General features: G+C 37.7%; 1 protein-coding gene across 1 annotated transcript; it reads left to right on the top strand.

The window, feature by feature from the left end:
- Nucleotides 1-654: 654 nt before the first annotated feature.
- On the top strand, nucleotides 655-2,168 carry LOC131323815 (uncharacterized). The gene is made up of 3 exons (XM_058355655.1): nucleotides 655-697; nucleotides 1,117-1,787; nucleotides 1,836-2,168. Exons 1-3 carry the CDS (start codon nucleotides 655-657, stop codon nucleotides 2,166-2,168), a joined length of 1,047 nt encoding a protein of 348 aa, XP_058211638.1.
- Nucleotides 2,169-12,974: the final 10,806 nt, after the last annotated feature.

The raw sequence follows: 12,974 nt of genomic DNA, 5'->3' as shown, positions 1-12,974 counted from the left end.
GTCAGTGGTTGCTTTTACATCAGAAGGTATTATAATGTTCATTCTTGTGGTGTTGCTGGGCGTATGACAAAGAACTTTCATGCTAATTCAACTCTGATTAGTCAATTGATAAAGGATGATGTTCAAGACAAGTCAAAGAAACGTCCTGTTGTTAATGATATGAAGGAGTATTATTGGGTGGATGTGTCATATAATCATGCTTGGTTAGGTGTCCAGAAAGCCAAGTCAAGTGCATTTGGAGATTATTTAGTTTCTTTTAATCAACTTCAATGGTATCGTAATGTTGTTCTAAATTCAGATCCTAGAAGTGTTTTTTATGTTGAGTGGGATCAAAGTACAAATTGTTTTTTGAGGTTGTTTGTAGCGTTTGATGCCTGTGTACAAGAATTTAAATACTTCAGGCCAGTTTTATCCGTTGATGCAACGTTCTTGAAGGCAAGACATATGGGATGCTTGATATTTGCTTCAGCTAAAGATGGTAATGTAGGTATGAAATAGATCACATATACAATTCTCATATGACTATAAGACATAGTTCACATAGGCTACAATGCACTACGAGAAATATGAGAACTATTTTCAAAACTGTGAGAATTGGTTTCAGAGCTATGAGAGCTGGTGTCTGAACTATGAGAACTGGTTTCTTATAGTCACATGGGATGCTTGATGTCTGCTTCAGCTAAAGGTGGTAATGCAGGCATGAAATAGATCACATACACAATTATCATATGACTATAAGAAATAGTTCACATAGGCTACAATGCACTATGAGAAATATGAGAACTGTTTTAAGAACTATGAGAACTAATTTCTTATAGTCATATGGGATGCTTGATGTTTGCTTAAGCTAAAGATGGTAATGCAGATATGAACTAGATCACATATACAATTCTCATATGACTATAAGACACAGTTCACATAGGCTCCAGTGCACTATGAGAAATAAGAGAATTGTTTTCAAAACTATGAGAACTGTTTTCAGAACTATGAGAACTGATTTCTGAACTATGAGAGATGGTGTCTGGACTATGAGAACTGGTTTTTGAATTATGAGAAGTGGTTCCTGAAGTATGAGAACTTTCAGAACTGGTTTATGAATTATTTTTTTCTTTTCAGGTCTATTTCTATTGTGCTTTAGTGTGGTTGATTCTGAGAATAAAGATAATTGGCTTTGGTTTATAGAGAAGTTGCATGGTATTTTGGATGAAGAGAGAAGGGTTGTTTTTATATCTGACCGTCACAAAGGAATAAAAGAAGGTATTGCTAAGGTGTTTCCTTTAAGCTTTCATGCTTATTGTCGTTATCATTTGAAGGGTAACTTGTGTACTTGTTTGGCTTCCACAAATGTCATGTATAAAGAGAATTTGATCAGAGTGTTTTCGAAATGCGCTTATGCTCCCACTGTGGTAAAGTTTAATAAGCATATGGGTAATTTGCTGAAACATAGTGGTGCAGTAGTTGTTCATTTTCTGTCGGAGTTGCCTAATGAGCGCTGGGCGAATGTTTATTTCCCGGGCCAACGTTATGGAGTAATGTCCTCTAGTCTAGCTGAGTGCTTTAACTCATGGATATTGAAAGAGCGTGAATTGCCCGTGGAGGATATGGTTGATTGTATAAGGAAGAAGATGATGAAATCAATGTGTTTGAGGAGAGAAAAGGCAAGTAAATGGAAGCAGGTGATTTGTCCTTATGGGGAGTCTCGGTTGGAAAAGTTATATGATTTAGTTAAAACATGGAAAGTGATTCCTTCAAGTGCTGATATATTTGAAGTTAACACCGATCTGTCTGTAAGTGTTGATATTGGGAGGCGTACATGCAGTTGTTGTTGGTGGTAGTTGAATAGATTCCCTTGTTGTCACGCTGTCTATGCTATCAAATATAGTGGTAAGGATTTGAACTTGTATGTAGAGCATTATTTTCACGTTGAGAGTTATCATGAGGTGTATTCAAAACCAATTTACCCGGTTGCATCATTATGGAAATGTGATGTGGTTGATTGTGGTACTAGTATTTTACCACCCTTGTCAAAAAAACCTCTACGGAGGCCTAAGAAGAAGAGAATTTGTTCGAATGGGGAGAAGGTTAGAGAAATGAAGTGTGGTAGGTGTGGGAAAATGGGAAATCATAACAAACTTACTTGTAAGGAGGATTTGAAGCCTGGTTTTTAGGTTTTAATAATTGAGTCGTACAAAAAACAATGTTATTGGATTTGATTCGTGAAATAATTGTTGAGAATAAGAAATTTTTTTGGTTTTTATTACAAATTCTGTGTTTGTTCTAGCACTTTGAATTATGTGAAGTATCTAAGCAACCTGTGTGTATTGTAGCTTATGGAAACTGTCTATGAGAACTATCAATGAGTGAAATTGCTATGCGAACTTTCTATGAGAACTACGTAATGAGAATTGTGTTTTTTGTATGGGAACTATGTATTTGCTATTAGAACTGTCTATGAGAAGTGTGTATTTTCCATAATAAGTTAAATTCTAACACAACATGCAGCAAATTAACATACACCAAACCATACTAACATATAGCAAACAAGATTTAACATAGATGAAATCCAGCTTAACATGCAGAAAACCCTAATTATCATCAGAGTCAAATAGTACTAATTATAGCATCATTGGTTTAACCCAACTACAAACCCTAACTTTCATCGGAGTTAGATTCCATAATCATTTGAGGAAGGAGCCAAAAAGGAGGAAAAAATTCCCAAAATGTTGATGAACAACTACAAACCCTAACATTCCAAAAAGTAGTTGGGGCCACCAAAGCCTAACTTCTTCTGTGATTCTTCCTCTTCCTCTTCCTCCTCGTCCTCTTCTTCTGTGGTAGCCTCCCGTAATGTCGTGATCACCATCTTGAGGCGGATAAGATCCATGCTCTGTATATTGTGCAAGTGTTGCAGGCAAGCCACTTTAGCTTTGAGAGGAGCCACATGCTCCTCAATGATCTTCTTCACCGCATCCTCCATCGGTGAGATTATCGGAGCGTTGTTCGGAGTGTTTTGATTTGTTACTGCCATAGTAGTTTGCCTCAGAGATTTCTTCTCTCTCTCTCTCTGGAAATGAAAAGGTGTGTGCGGTTGTGTAACTTTTCAGGTATTTATTGGAGTGGGAAGGTGGTAGTGATACACGTGGTGAATGGCTTCAAGTGTAACAATTGGGTAATTTTTCCTCGAAAAATTAAAAAAAACAACAACAAAAACAAATATAGAGATCTTTGCTTGAAAAATAATAAAAAATAAAAATAATAATAAAGAAAACAAAAACAGTTGCCAAAATCATGTCTTTAGGAACACAACGGAGGGTTGAGACTTCTCTCTCCGGGCTAGAGAGAGAATGCAATCCCCTTTACAAAAAACCAAAATTTTAACATAGAACCACCAATCTCAATTGGTTTATATGGATTCAATCTTGAATCTATTCTTCATTCCACTCATGGACCAATTTCCACTCATGGACCAATTTCCACAACTGGCTAGCGATTCCTCGGCGACTTGCTTTAAACTCGTTGGTGTGAGCCGCCGACTGGATGAACCAGCTTGAAGAAAACTCGATTTTGAGGCATCAAAGCTCTACAACCCGATCCAGAGGTAATTTCACGCTCTGATCGTGCTCGTTATAGGGCTATCCTCGAGGCTTGAGGTTAACTAGAGAAATGGGATCTCCGCGATTAAATCCACCATTTTTGCCGATTTTCTCTTCATCCATGGTGAATCGGTCCAAAGAGAGAAAGGGATAATCTCAGTTCCAAACCTAATCTATCAACAGCAGATCTTCATCTTCTTCATCCTTGGTGAATCGACCCAACACCAACTCACAATACCCAATATATCTAAGCCCAGACGCCCAGCCGAATGTGTTTGGAGTGGACAGTGATGCGGAAATGGGTTAACTACTAGTGCGGCTGTGGCTTACAGGGCAACAATGAGGTGTAGTTCTGGAATCCAAACCTCAAACGGTTCTCACTGCTGCTTCTCAACAAACTTATACACTGAAATCTGAGGTTACATCTTAATCTATGTTAGTGTAATGCCCCGATTTTTGGGTACGTTAATGAGGCATTTATTACATAATAAAGAGAATCTAGCTCATTATTACATCATAAATACATCATAAGTAAAGGGTACATTTATTCAACAAGGAAGGAAACTAGGGTTCCTAATACTACTCTGCTTGCTCTTCCATCCTAGCAAGCTCCTCTGCTCCAAAAGCTTCCACGGTGAACTGTTCGTCTTGAACATCTACAAGGTCTGACACATTATACCAGCGTCGCCACCGATATAATATATCAGGGTCACCAAAGGTAACACCATGAGCTACAAAAGCTCAGCAGAACAATCCCATACCCGCTAACCCATAACTTACAAACAACAGGTTATACAATCATCGATTTCCACATGATACATGTATACGCAGCTAACAACGACACATCCATATTCGTTAATCAACTATAGTTGGTGTCCAATATTTTTTGAGTTTCTCCTACGCGACTCATTGTAGACCGTGTCAACATTTTCACATACCAATCCATCTTTCAAAATCATTTGTTTAACACACCCAACCTCGGTTCCGCCGTTCCGGGTTCCCGAGTATCCTCACAATGGTTCCGCCGTACCGGGTTCCCATTGGCACACAATTGCATTGGCTCCTCTCCGCAGATAACCAAGCCACACACCCAACCTCGGTATCCGGGTTCTCGAGTATCCTCACAATGGTTCCGCCGCACCGGGTTCCCATTGGCACACAATTGCATTGGCTCCGTACCACGGATAACCAAGCCACACACCCAACCTCGGTTCCGCCGTGCCGGTCTCCCGAGTATCCTCACAATGGTTTCGCCACGCTGGGTTCCTATTGGCACACAATTGCATTGGCTCCGTACCGCGGATAACCAAGCCACAATTCAAAACCCTCGGTTCCGCCGCTCCGGGTTCCCGAGTATCCCACAATGATTCCGCCGCTCCGGGTTCTCATTGGGTTTTTCACAAAGCTTTCTTTTACACACGCACACACACAACTCACATTATGCAACCAAAACCGGTCATAATGTAGTTTCAAAATATTTCCTTCCTCGGAATACATTTCCTTTCGTTAATCACACCCTAGGTGCCATGTTTCTACTTTCTCGGTTCTCATGTCTCGTTTACATGCAAAGACTTTGCGGTAAGACAAAAGTAAGTATGAAATATACTAACAAGATCATCCAATTCTATAATATACCACAAGTAACACAATCAATTCACATATGCAACTCAAACTCCTTGAAATATCAAAATACGAATACTTCGATTCACATGGTAAATAACCTACGTATTCATCGAGTAAGTATGGGTACCTACATTATATTTAGGCATAGAGATAAGGAATTCCTACCTTACTTCTTGGCGGTAGTAACGGCTTACGGACGGCAATCGGTGGTCGGATGGAGTAACTTCCTACGGTATGCCTTCGGGAGCTTCGAAAGAGAATGGTTTCTCTCGAAACTTCTTCTTGACTAAAACTACTCTACTTTACGGATCGAAGGGTGGTCGGGTGGCGGTTTTAGTGGCGGCTTAGGTTGAGTTTCTTGAAGAACAAAAGAACAACTCAAGAACATGAAGAACAAAAAAAGAACAAAGAAATTCTAGAGAGAAGTTGGAGCAAGAAGTGAAGGTGTGAGTTGAATGGCATGGGAATGGCTCTATTTATAGCCAAAACTTGAGCTCCCTCTCTCTCTCTAAGGCCGGCCCCCCCTCTCTCTCCATACCTCAATTTTTGACACTTGTCATGCAATCTTGGAAGATCAAAGCCTAACCCTAGGCTTGCATGGCTAGGATTTGTACCAAGGATTGGATTATGGGAGATTTTTGGAAGATTTGATGGAGGGAAAGATATTTTATACAAGATTTGGTTTCAAACAATCATAGAAGTACAATGGAGAGTTAGGTTTGGCTAGGAAGAAGATTCACCCAAGGATTTGAAAGATGTAAGAAGATCATGGTAAATCAAGTCAAGGTACAACCAAATTTCTCTCTTTCTTCCTTCCTCTCTCTTTCTCTCTCCCTCCCTCTCTCTCTCTCTCGGCTTCCCTCTCCCTCTCTCTCTCGGCAATTTCTCTCTCTCTCTCTCACAAGTACACTTATATATATATATATATATATATATATATATATATATATATATATGCATATATAATATAAAGGTACAAAGTACAAGATTCTTCCAAATCCAAAAACCATTAAACAATCCTAATTAGACACATGTTCCCATTAAACTAATAAATAGTGAACTCTAGGAAATCTATACCCATATATAATATTGTATATATGTACACATGCCTATATACACCTAGGTACCAAGAATATATAGCCTAAGATTTCCCCATTAGATTATAATAAAAGTACTAGTACTAATCTATTGACTAGGGTACTTAAAAATCTAGGGTTTAGATTTACCCACATATTCTAATGCTTAAAAGTTCATGGGAAATCAACCCTTGAATAAAAAATAGGATCCTCGTACTTAGTTAGGAAGATTTGGGCTATTACCCAATGGATAATAATTCCCCTAACTTTTATTGTCCAATGGACGATAGTAACTAGGGAACTTTTATATTAAAATAACCCAAAATGTCCTTTAAAGCATGTGAACAAAAGCCCTATATTTAAATATAGGTGTGGTACCAAGTACCCCAATAAAATAAAAGGCTAGGATTCTCCACATTAAAATAATAATAAAGTACAAGTACTATTTATTCAATAAAGTACTTTGAAAAATCTAGGGTTTAGATATACCCCAATATTTTAATGCATAAAAGTACATGGGAATCCAAATCTTGATTATTAAAATAAAACCTTGTACTTGGTAGGAAGATTGGAGCTATTACCCAATGGATAATAGTTTCCCTTGCGGTTAATAACCAATGGACAAAAGAGTAAGGTACTTTATACATTAAAGTAATACCATGGTACTATAAGCTAGTATATATAGCTATATATATATATATAGGTACTTTATGATCAAACAAGTACTTTAGATAGAAAACTAGATTTACTCTATTATCCAATGGACAAAGAAATCCCTAACATCTATTGACCAATGGATAAAGGCACAAAAAGGTTCAAAGAGGTTCAAAAGGTTCATCTAGTAACTAGGTGAGTTGGTTGCTCGGTTCCTCCAACTTAATCGATTGGAATACTAACTAAATTGGTCAAGTAGGGTTTCTAGTCGAGAGTTAACCAATGACCAAAATCTAACTACGACTGAAATTAACAAGAAATCGTATAGCCACTCAAGAGAAAATAAGTAATTCAAATAAAATTCAAATATTTAACGAAATTTTTACTGACCAAAAATCAGGGCTGTTACAGTTAGGGTCTGGATGTATGGTTTAGGTGTTCTCGTATGAATGTTGCACTATGGTCTGGATGTATGGTTTAGGTGTTCTCGTATGAATGTTGCACATTAAATGGTTTTAATCTCAATTAGTGGTTCAATTGTGGAACCTATTAATCGTTCCCAAACCGGAGCTACACAAAGTCAACCATGGCCGTAGCTTTTGTCTGTTAATTGTGGTGTATGTCGACCCATACTAAATTCCATAGCAGTGAGGTCGACCAAGTTCAGTTTTAGTTCCAAATTGGAACACACCAGGTTTGATTATATGCTGGCCTGGTATTTTATAGTAGACCAATTTGGGATATATTATGATCTTTAATTGGTTGTGACGGTTTCATTTGGACAACGTTGGTTCCATCACTCATGCTCTTTGTTGAGCTTCTTTAAATTCCTAGATTCTTTGCTTCAATAGCCCGGTTGTCTTGTGTAGTAGGGTTGTGACCGTGGCTATCATTGATTAGATTGGGGTCTTGCACTGATTGAAAAGGATAGCTTGCGTGGGTATCATTGACTAGATTGGTGATTGAGCTCTGATTGAAAGGGGTAGCTTCTGGGGCTGTCATTGATTAGATTGGTGTTTGTTCTCTGATTGAAAGGGGTAGCTTCTGTGGCTGTCATTGATTCGATTGACAGTTGATCATAGATTGAAAGGGATAGCTTTAGTCCTCCTGCGGTATCTTGTATACTCATATTGAGGCTATTGTACTGCCTCACTTTCGGATTTTGGTGAGCCTAAGGGATTAGGTTAAGGGTGTAGTAGTCTGGATGGAATGGGCATGGTGTTCAGGGTGCTTGAGGAGTTAACCTTGTTGGATGCCGGCATCTCTAGTTCAAGCCTCTTCTCGGAGCCTAATTCCTCTATAGTAGTTGTTCTCTTAGAGGTGGGTATTATGTTTGACATACTAGGTTAGATTGGAGTTTTACAATCTTGGTCTGCATATCTCATCTTTGGCGTCTGTGGTGATTGGTATTTGGTTGAGGGCGGGTTATTTTCTGGCAAGCCTTGGTAATTTGGTTGGGAGTAGTAGATTGGTTGGATTGGGCATGGTGTATAGGGTTGGGCCCCCTGTCGGATGCCATCATCCCCAGGTCGAGCCTTTTCTCAATTCCTAGTTTCTCTGTAGTAGCTGTCCAGTCTCCCCTCGATGCCGAGTTGCTATGTTGCTGCAATTCCTCAGTGATAGTTCATCAACTGGTCGTTATTCGACCATGATTACTTTATCTTATAACCTAGCCTGGCGGGATGTGCCAGGCAGTAGTTAGCTTTCATATAATCATTACTTCTTGTATTAGTTTGTATCTTACCCCGTTGTGCTTTCTTCCTCATAGATGGATAGTGAAACGGGGTATGATAACAAATCACATTGCACCTTGTTATTTACTTTATTTTACTATACTCTCCATACGGGTTGTGAATGGTTTATTGCACTTTTTTCACTCTTTTTCTTTTCCTTTTCTTTTTCTCCTGGGGTATGCCCCTTGTAGGCTGTACATTCGGTTAGCCTTTTTTAATTTCAAGCTAAATTACCCAAAAAAAAAATAGAATATATTCAAGATTAATTAATTGGGACTGTTTTTTTTTTTTCGTTTTGTTTTATTATCCAATAGATATGTTTTGAATTTGTTTTAGTATTTTTGGCAATTTGTTAATATGAATGAAATGAAATAAAAAAGGCAAAACATATGTAAGTGAAAGCTAGCTCTTGGAAGAGAATCCCTTGCTGCTTCACTTCCTTTTAGTGCAATTCCCGTTTCTTAATTCCCCTTCCTTTATTTAAGCCTTCCCACACTCTTAGCTCTTGAGCTTTCTTCCCTCCAATACTGGCTTAACCTTTGAATTGACTTACTGGATTTTCCCTTTTAGTTACATAAACCTTAGGCAAAGAAAAGAGCTGACGACTGATTGCAATTCCAGATTTATAAAACATACATCCTAGATGGAATTGATAGATCCAAATACAAGGAGAAGACATACAAAGAAAGAACCATACTTAAACAAGAGATCTACTAAGAAAGAAAAAAAAAACATAGAATAGCCAGATTGAAAAGTTAGATCCTAGTTAGTTGGTGGTTGTCTTCTTGGTCGCACGTTTCCCTAGTTAGTTGGTGGTTGTCTTCTTGGTCGCACGTTTCTACTGGTAGTGGCTTCTTTCGCTTCCTTTGCCAACATTTTGGCAAGCTTCCCATCTTTGCAGATTTGGACTTGCTTCTTGAGAAGGTCGATGTTGTCTTGGTTTTCCAAGGATCGGGCTTGGGTTTCATCAAGTTTTTCACGAGTCTCTTTGAGTGATGCATCTACAGCATCTTTGATGAGTCTTGCCAAGTCTTCTGCCATTTTGGTGTAGTTGTGATGAGGGTGGGAAATGAAGAGATGGGAAGAGGAAGAGGGGTAATTATAGGCCATAGAAAATAGGGTTTCACGTTTAAGATGTGATTTACAAAAATACCCCTTTAAGTTTTTTATGAGAATTGGTTATTTTCTATGAGAATTGTAAATTTTTCTATGAGAAGTGTGTATGCGAACTGCAACATAAGGCTATGTAAACTGTGAACAATGAAATATGGAATTCAGAGAAAGATGATTGTATTTCTTCATTAACCACTATACAACTCATGAACAACAAAGATTCCAACTTTGATGAGTAAGTTGAATATATATCCTTGTTTTTTCCTCTTTGCAAGAAGCTCATGCTCGTCAAAATATTTTTTCATTCTAAGATTTTCCATCCTGTTATAATAAATCTCTGGAGTCCATGATCACTTTGGGTCACTGGCAAATGCTTGCACAATATTTGCTCTCATTTGAAGGCATTGTTGCTTTGTTAGGTTGCTTTCGATTGGTCTTTTCATTAGCTTTTGGCGAATGATGTAGGCAATCAACTGCACAATCAACCCTATGAATACAAGATTAATGTTAGGGGCTTATATAAGATGCAGTGACAAGTTTTGAAAGTTGAACGGTACTTACGAGCTTGGTTCTTGTTGTGGTGAATCGGCCACGAGCTTTGCAGATGTTTTAATCTTCTTCTTGCACCGTTGGTTGATGTAGTTCATGACATTCTTTCTCTGTTACAGAATATGATCATGGATACATTAACAATTCACACTTCACATAGACTGCTCACGTAAACTACAATACACAGTTAAAAGAGTTCATACATTTTTCTTAGAATAAGGAGTGATTATGTAACCAGAGTGGCTGTCGCAACACAGTATTTATCTTGTTTCCCTAGACTGTGGATGGAGTTGTAGAACCTCCATTCTCGGTCAATGGTGTCTAGCTCAAGCAAAGTATAATGGTTTGAACCATATATTGGGATAAGGATTGTTCTAGTTTTCAAAATCTTTGAGCTGACGACATCAAGTGCTTTGGTAGCTGAGTCTTGATCATGTCCAAGGAAGGTCTGTTTGGTGTGAAAATAATTAGGCAACTTCTTAACTGTGAGTGTATGCTACATGAATTATGAGAGAGTGCTTCCTTTACTTACTGATGAAAAGCTGTTCAAAACAAACGGCATATCTTGTTGGGAATCTTCTATTCCTAATGAAAAGGATGGTCTAGATGTTGGTGGTTGTAGTGTTGTAGTCAGCAAGTGGACATAGACATCTATTGGTTGTATTAGAATGTAAAAAGAATTTGTTTATCATATACAGTTCTGATAGAAAATACACAATTCTCATAGAAAAACACAATTCGCATATACACCTCTCTTAAAATACAGAACTTTTTTTATGTTACTTGGCCTATTAATTCTCGATCACATAGCAGAAACCTCACATCTTCTTGATATATTTGCAGGCTATTGTCTTCACAATCCCATATGTGTGTACTTCATGATAAACATAACATTAGTTAATTTGATATGATTTAATGACGATAAATTGTTGGCTTTAGCATTTTTACCATCCCTCCTCGAGTTCTCAAAATTTTTTGATTGTTTATTGGCATTGGTCAAGTAGCAAGGCAAGGACAATGCCTGCTTCTTCTTCTTTCTTTCTTTTTTCTAGGGGAGCGATCTTGTCAAGTTTCTTGTTTTCTGCTTGTGGCTGGTTTGTTTTGGCAAGGACAACTTATTCTTTTTTGTTTGTGGTTGAACCGAAGTAATAGTCGTCATCTATGTTTTGCCTTCGTGGTCTTTGTTATGCATTTTCATCTTTGTTGTCCCCTTCAGCCTTTTTCCCACTAGAAGCATATAGTTGTGTAACTGAATGCACCACTTGCTTAATCTTCTGATCAGTGTACGTTTGTGTGATGTTATGTATTGCTTCCTCACTTCTTTGTCTGAGCAGAGAGGAATCAGTCTCGACAGCCGGTAAATGCTTTTGAGCTTCTTTGGTATGTTGAGGTTGCACGGAAACCTTGTTGGTGAGGGAAAGCTTGTTGGTGAGGCTTCGTATTTCTACATTCTTTTGAACAATTGTAGCCTTGTGCCTTTTTTTTTAAAAAAAATTTTTTAAAAATTTTAAATTTTAAATTAAATTTATTTTATTATTTATTTATTTATTTATTATTATTATTTTTTTCAGTTCTTTTGCCTGCAAGATTTTGTTGGACATAGTATCCGTCTTCTGCAGCTTTTCTTTCAGTGAATCCCTTTCCTTTTCCAGAATTGCAGTCTTCTCTAGAAAGAACTTGTGTTGTTCTTGAGCCTACAAGATTGTGTTGGACATAATATGCATCTTCTGCAGCTTTTCTTTCCGTGCATCCCATTCTTTTTCCATTTCCACCAGCTAATTTTTTCATTGCATCGTTGTCGATTTGAAGTCTGTGGTTTTGTTGTTCAAGTATTTGTTTTTGATTTTGAAGATCTGGGACTTGCTGCTGGAGATCCTTGATGATAACTTGATCATTGTCCTCCATTATTTTGTCACCGAATTTACCCATCTGGTTGTGCTCTTTAATTAGTCCCTGATTGAAATTAATGGAGTCCACAGGTTGGTAGGTACTTGGAACCATAGTCTTGCTTAATTGTGATTGTGAGAACACTACTTGTTGCTCAGGAAATGATGTTGACACAAGAGGAGATGTTTGCTGTTTCTTAGTTAAGTGTATCACATCAAGTCGTTGTACTGTCGGAGATTGAGGAGATTGTGTATGATGCATCATCTGTGATATAGTTTCCTTGTCGTTATCATCTACAACTTTTGGGTATGCCATGCTATGGACCTGAGCCTCTTGACATGTTTCTTGAAGTTCCTCCTCATATACCTAAAATATGTGAACTCACAATCAAAATTGTGTATTTTCATTGAGAACTGTGTATGAGAACTGTGTTTTTGCTATGATAACTATTTTTTTTTCTATGAGAAGTGTGTATTTTCATGTCCAAGTTAAGCAATTTGATTAGTGTTTTTACCTTAATGTTGACATTGCTCAAATCTTCAAAATCATCAAATCTTTTTTTCAGGTATGAGGTGTTCCAGTTTAGTATCCTTAGAATTGCTTCATTTTGAGAGTGTGGAATCAAATCCGTGTGTTCACAGATCCAGTACTGCAAGAACAAGTAAAAGGAAATTATTAGAATACCCAAAAACATTAATCAAATGGCTTAACTTGGACACGAAAATACACATTTCTTATAGAAAATA

Source organism: Rhododendron vialii, chromosome 4a, assembly GCF_030253575.1.
Source record: "Rhododendron vialii isolate Sample 1 chromosome 4a, ASM3025357v1".
Lineage (NCBI taxonomy): Eukaryota > Viridiplantae > Streptophyta > Magnoliopsida > Ericales > Ericaceae > Rhododendron > Rhododendron vialii.
This window is presented reverse-complemented; position numbering and strand designations above follow the sequence as displayed.

Coding starts and splice junctions, on each gene's coding strand:
- LOC131323815 (XM_058355655.1), top strand. CDS start 655: ATGGGATGCTTGATGTCTGCTTCAGCTAAAGGTGGTAATGCAG. Junction 698..1,116: donor AGCTAAAGGTGGTAATGCAG/GCATGAAATAGA, acceptor TTTTCTTTTCAG/GTCTATTTCTATTGTGCTTT. Junction 1,788..1,835: donor AAGTTAACACCGATCTGTCT/GTAAGTGTTGAT, acceptor TGTTGGTGGTAG/TTGAATAGATTCCCTTGTTG.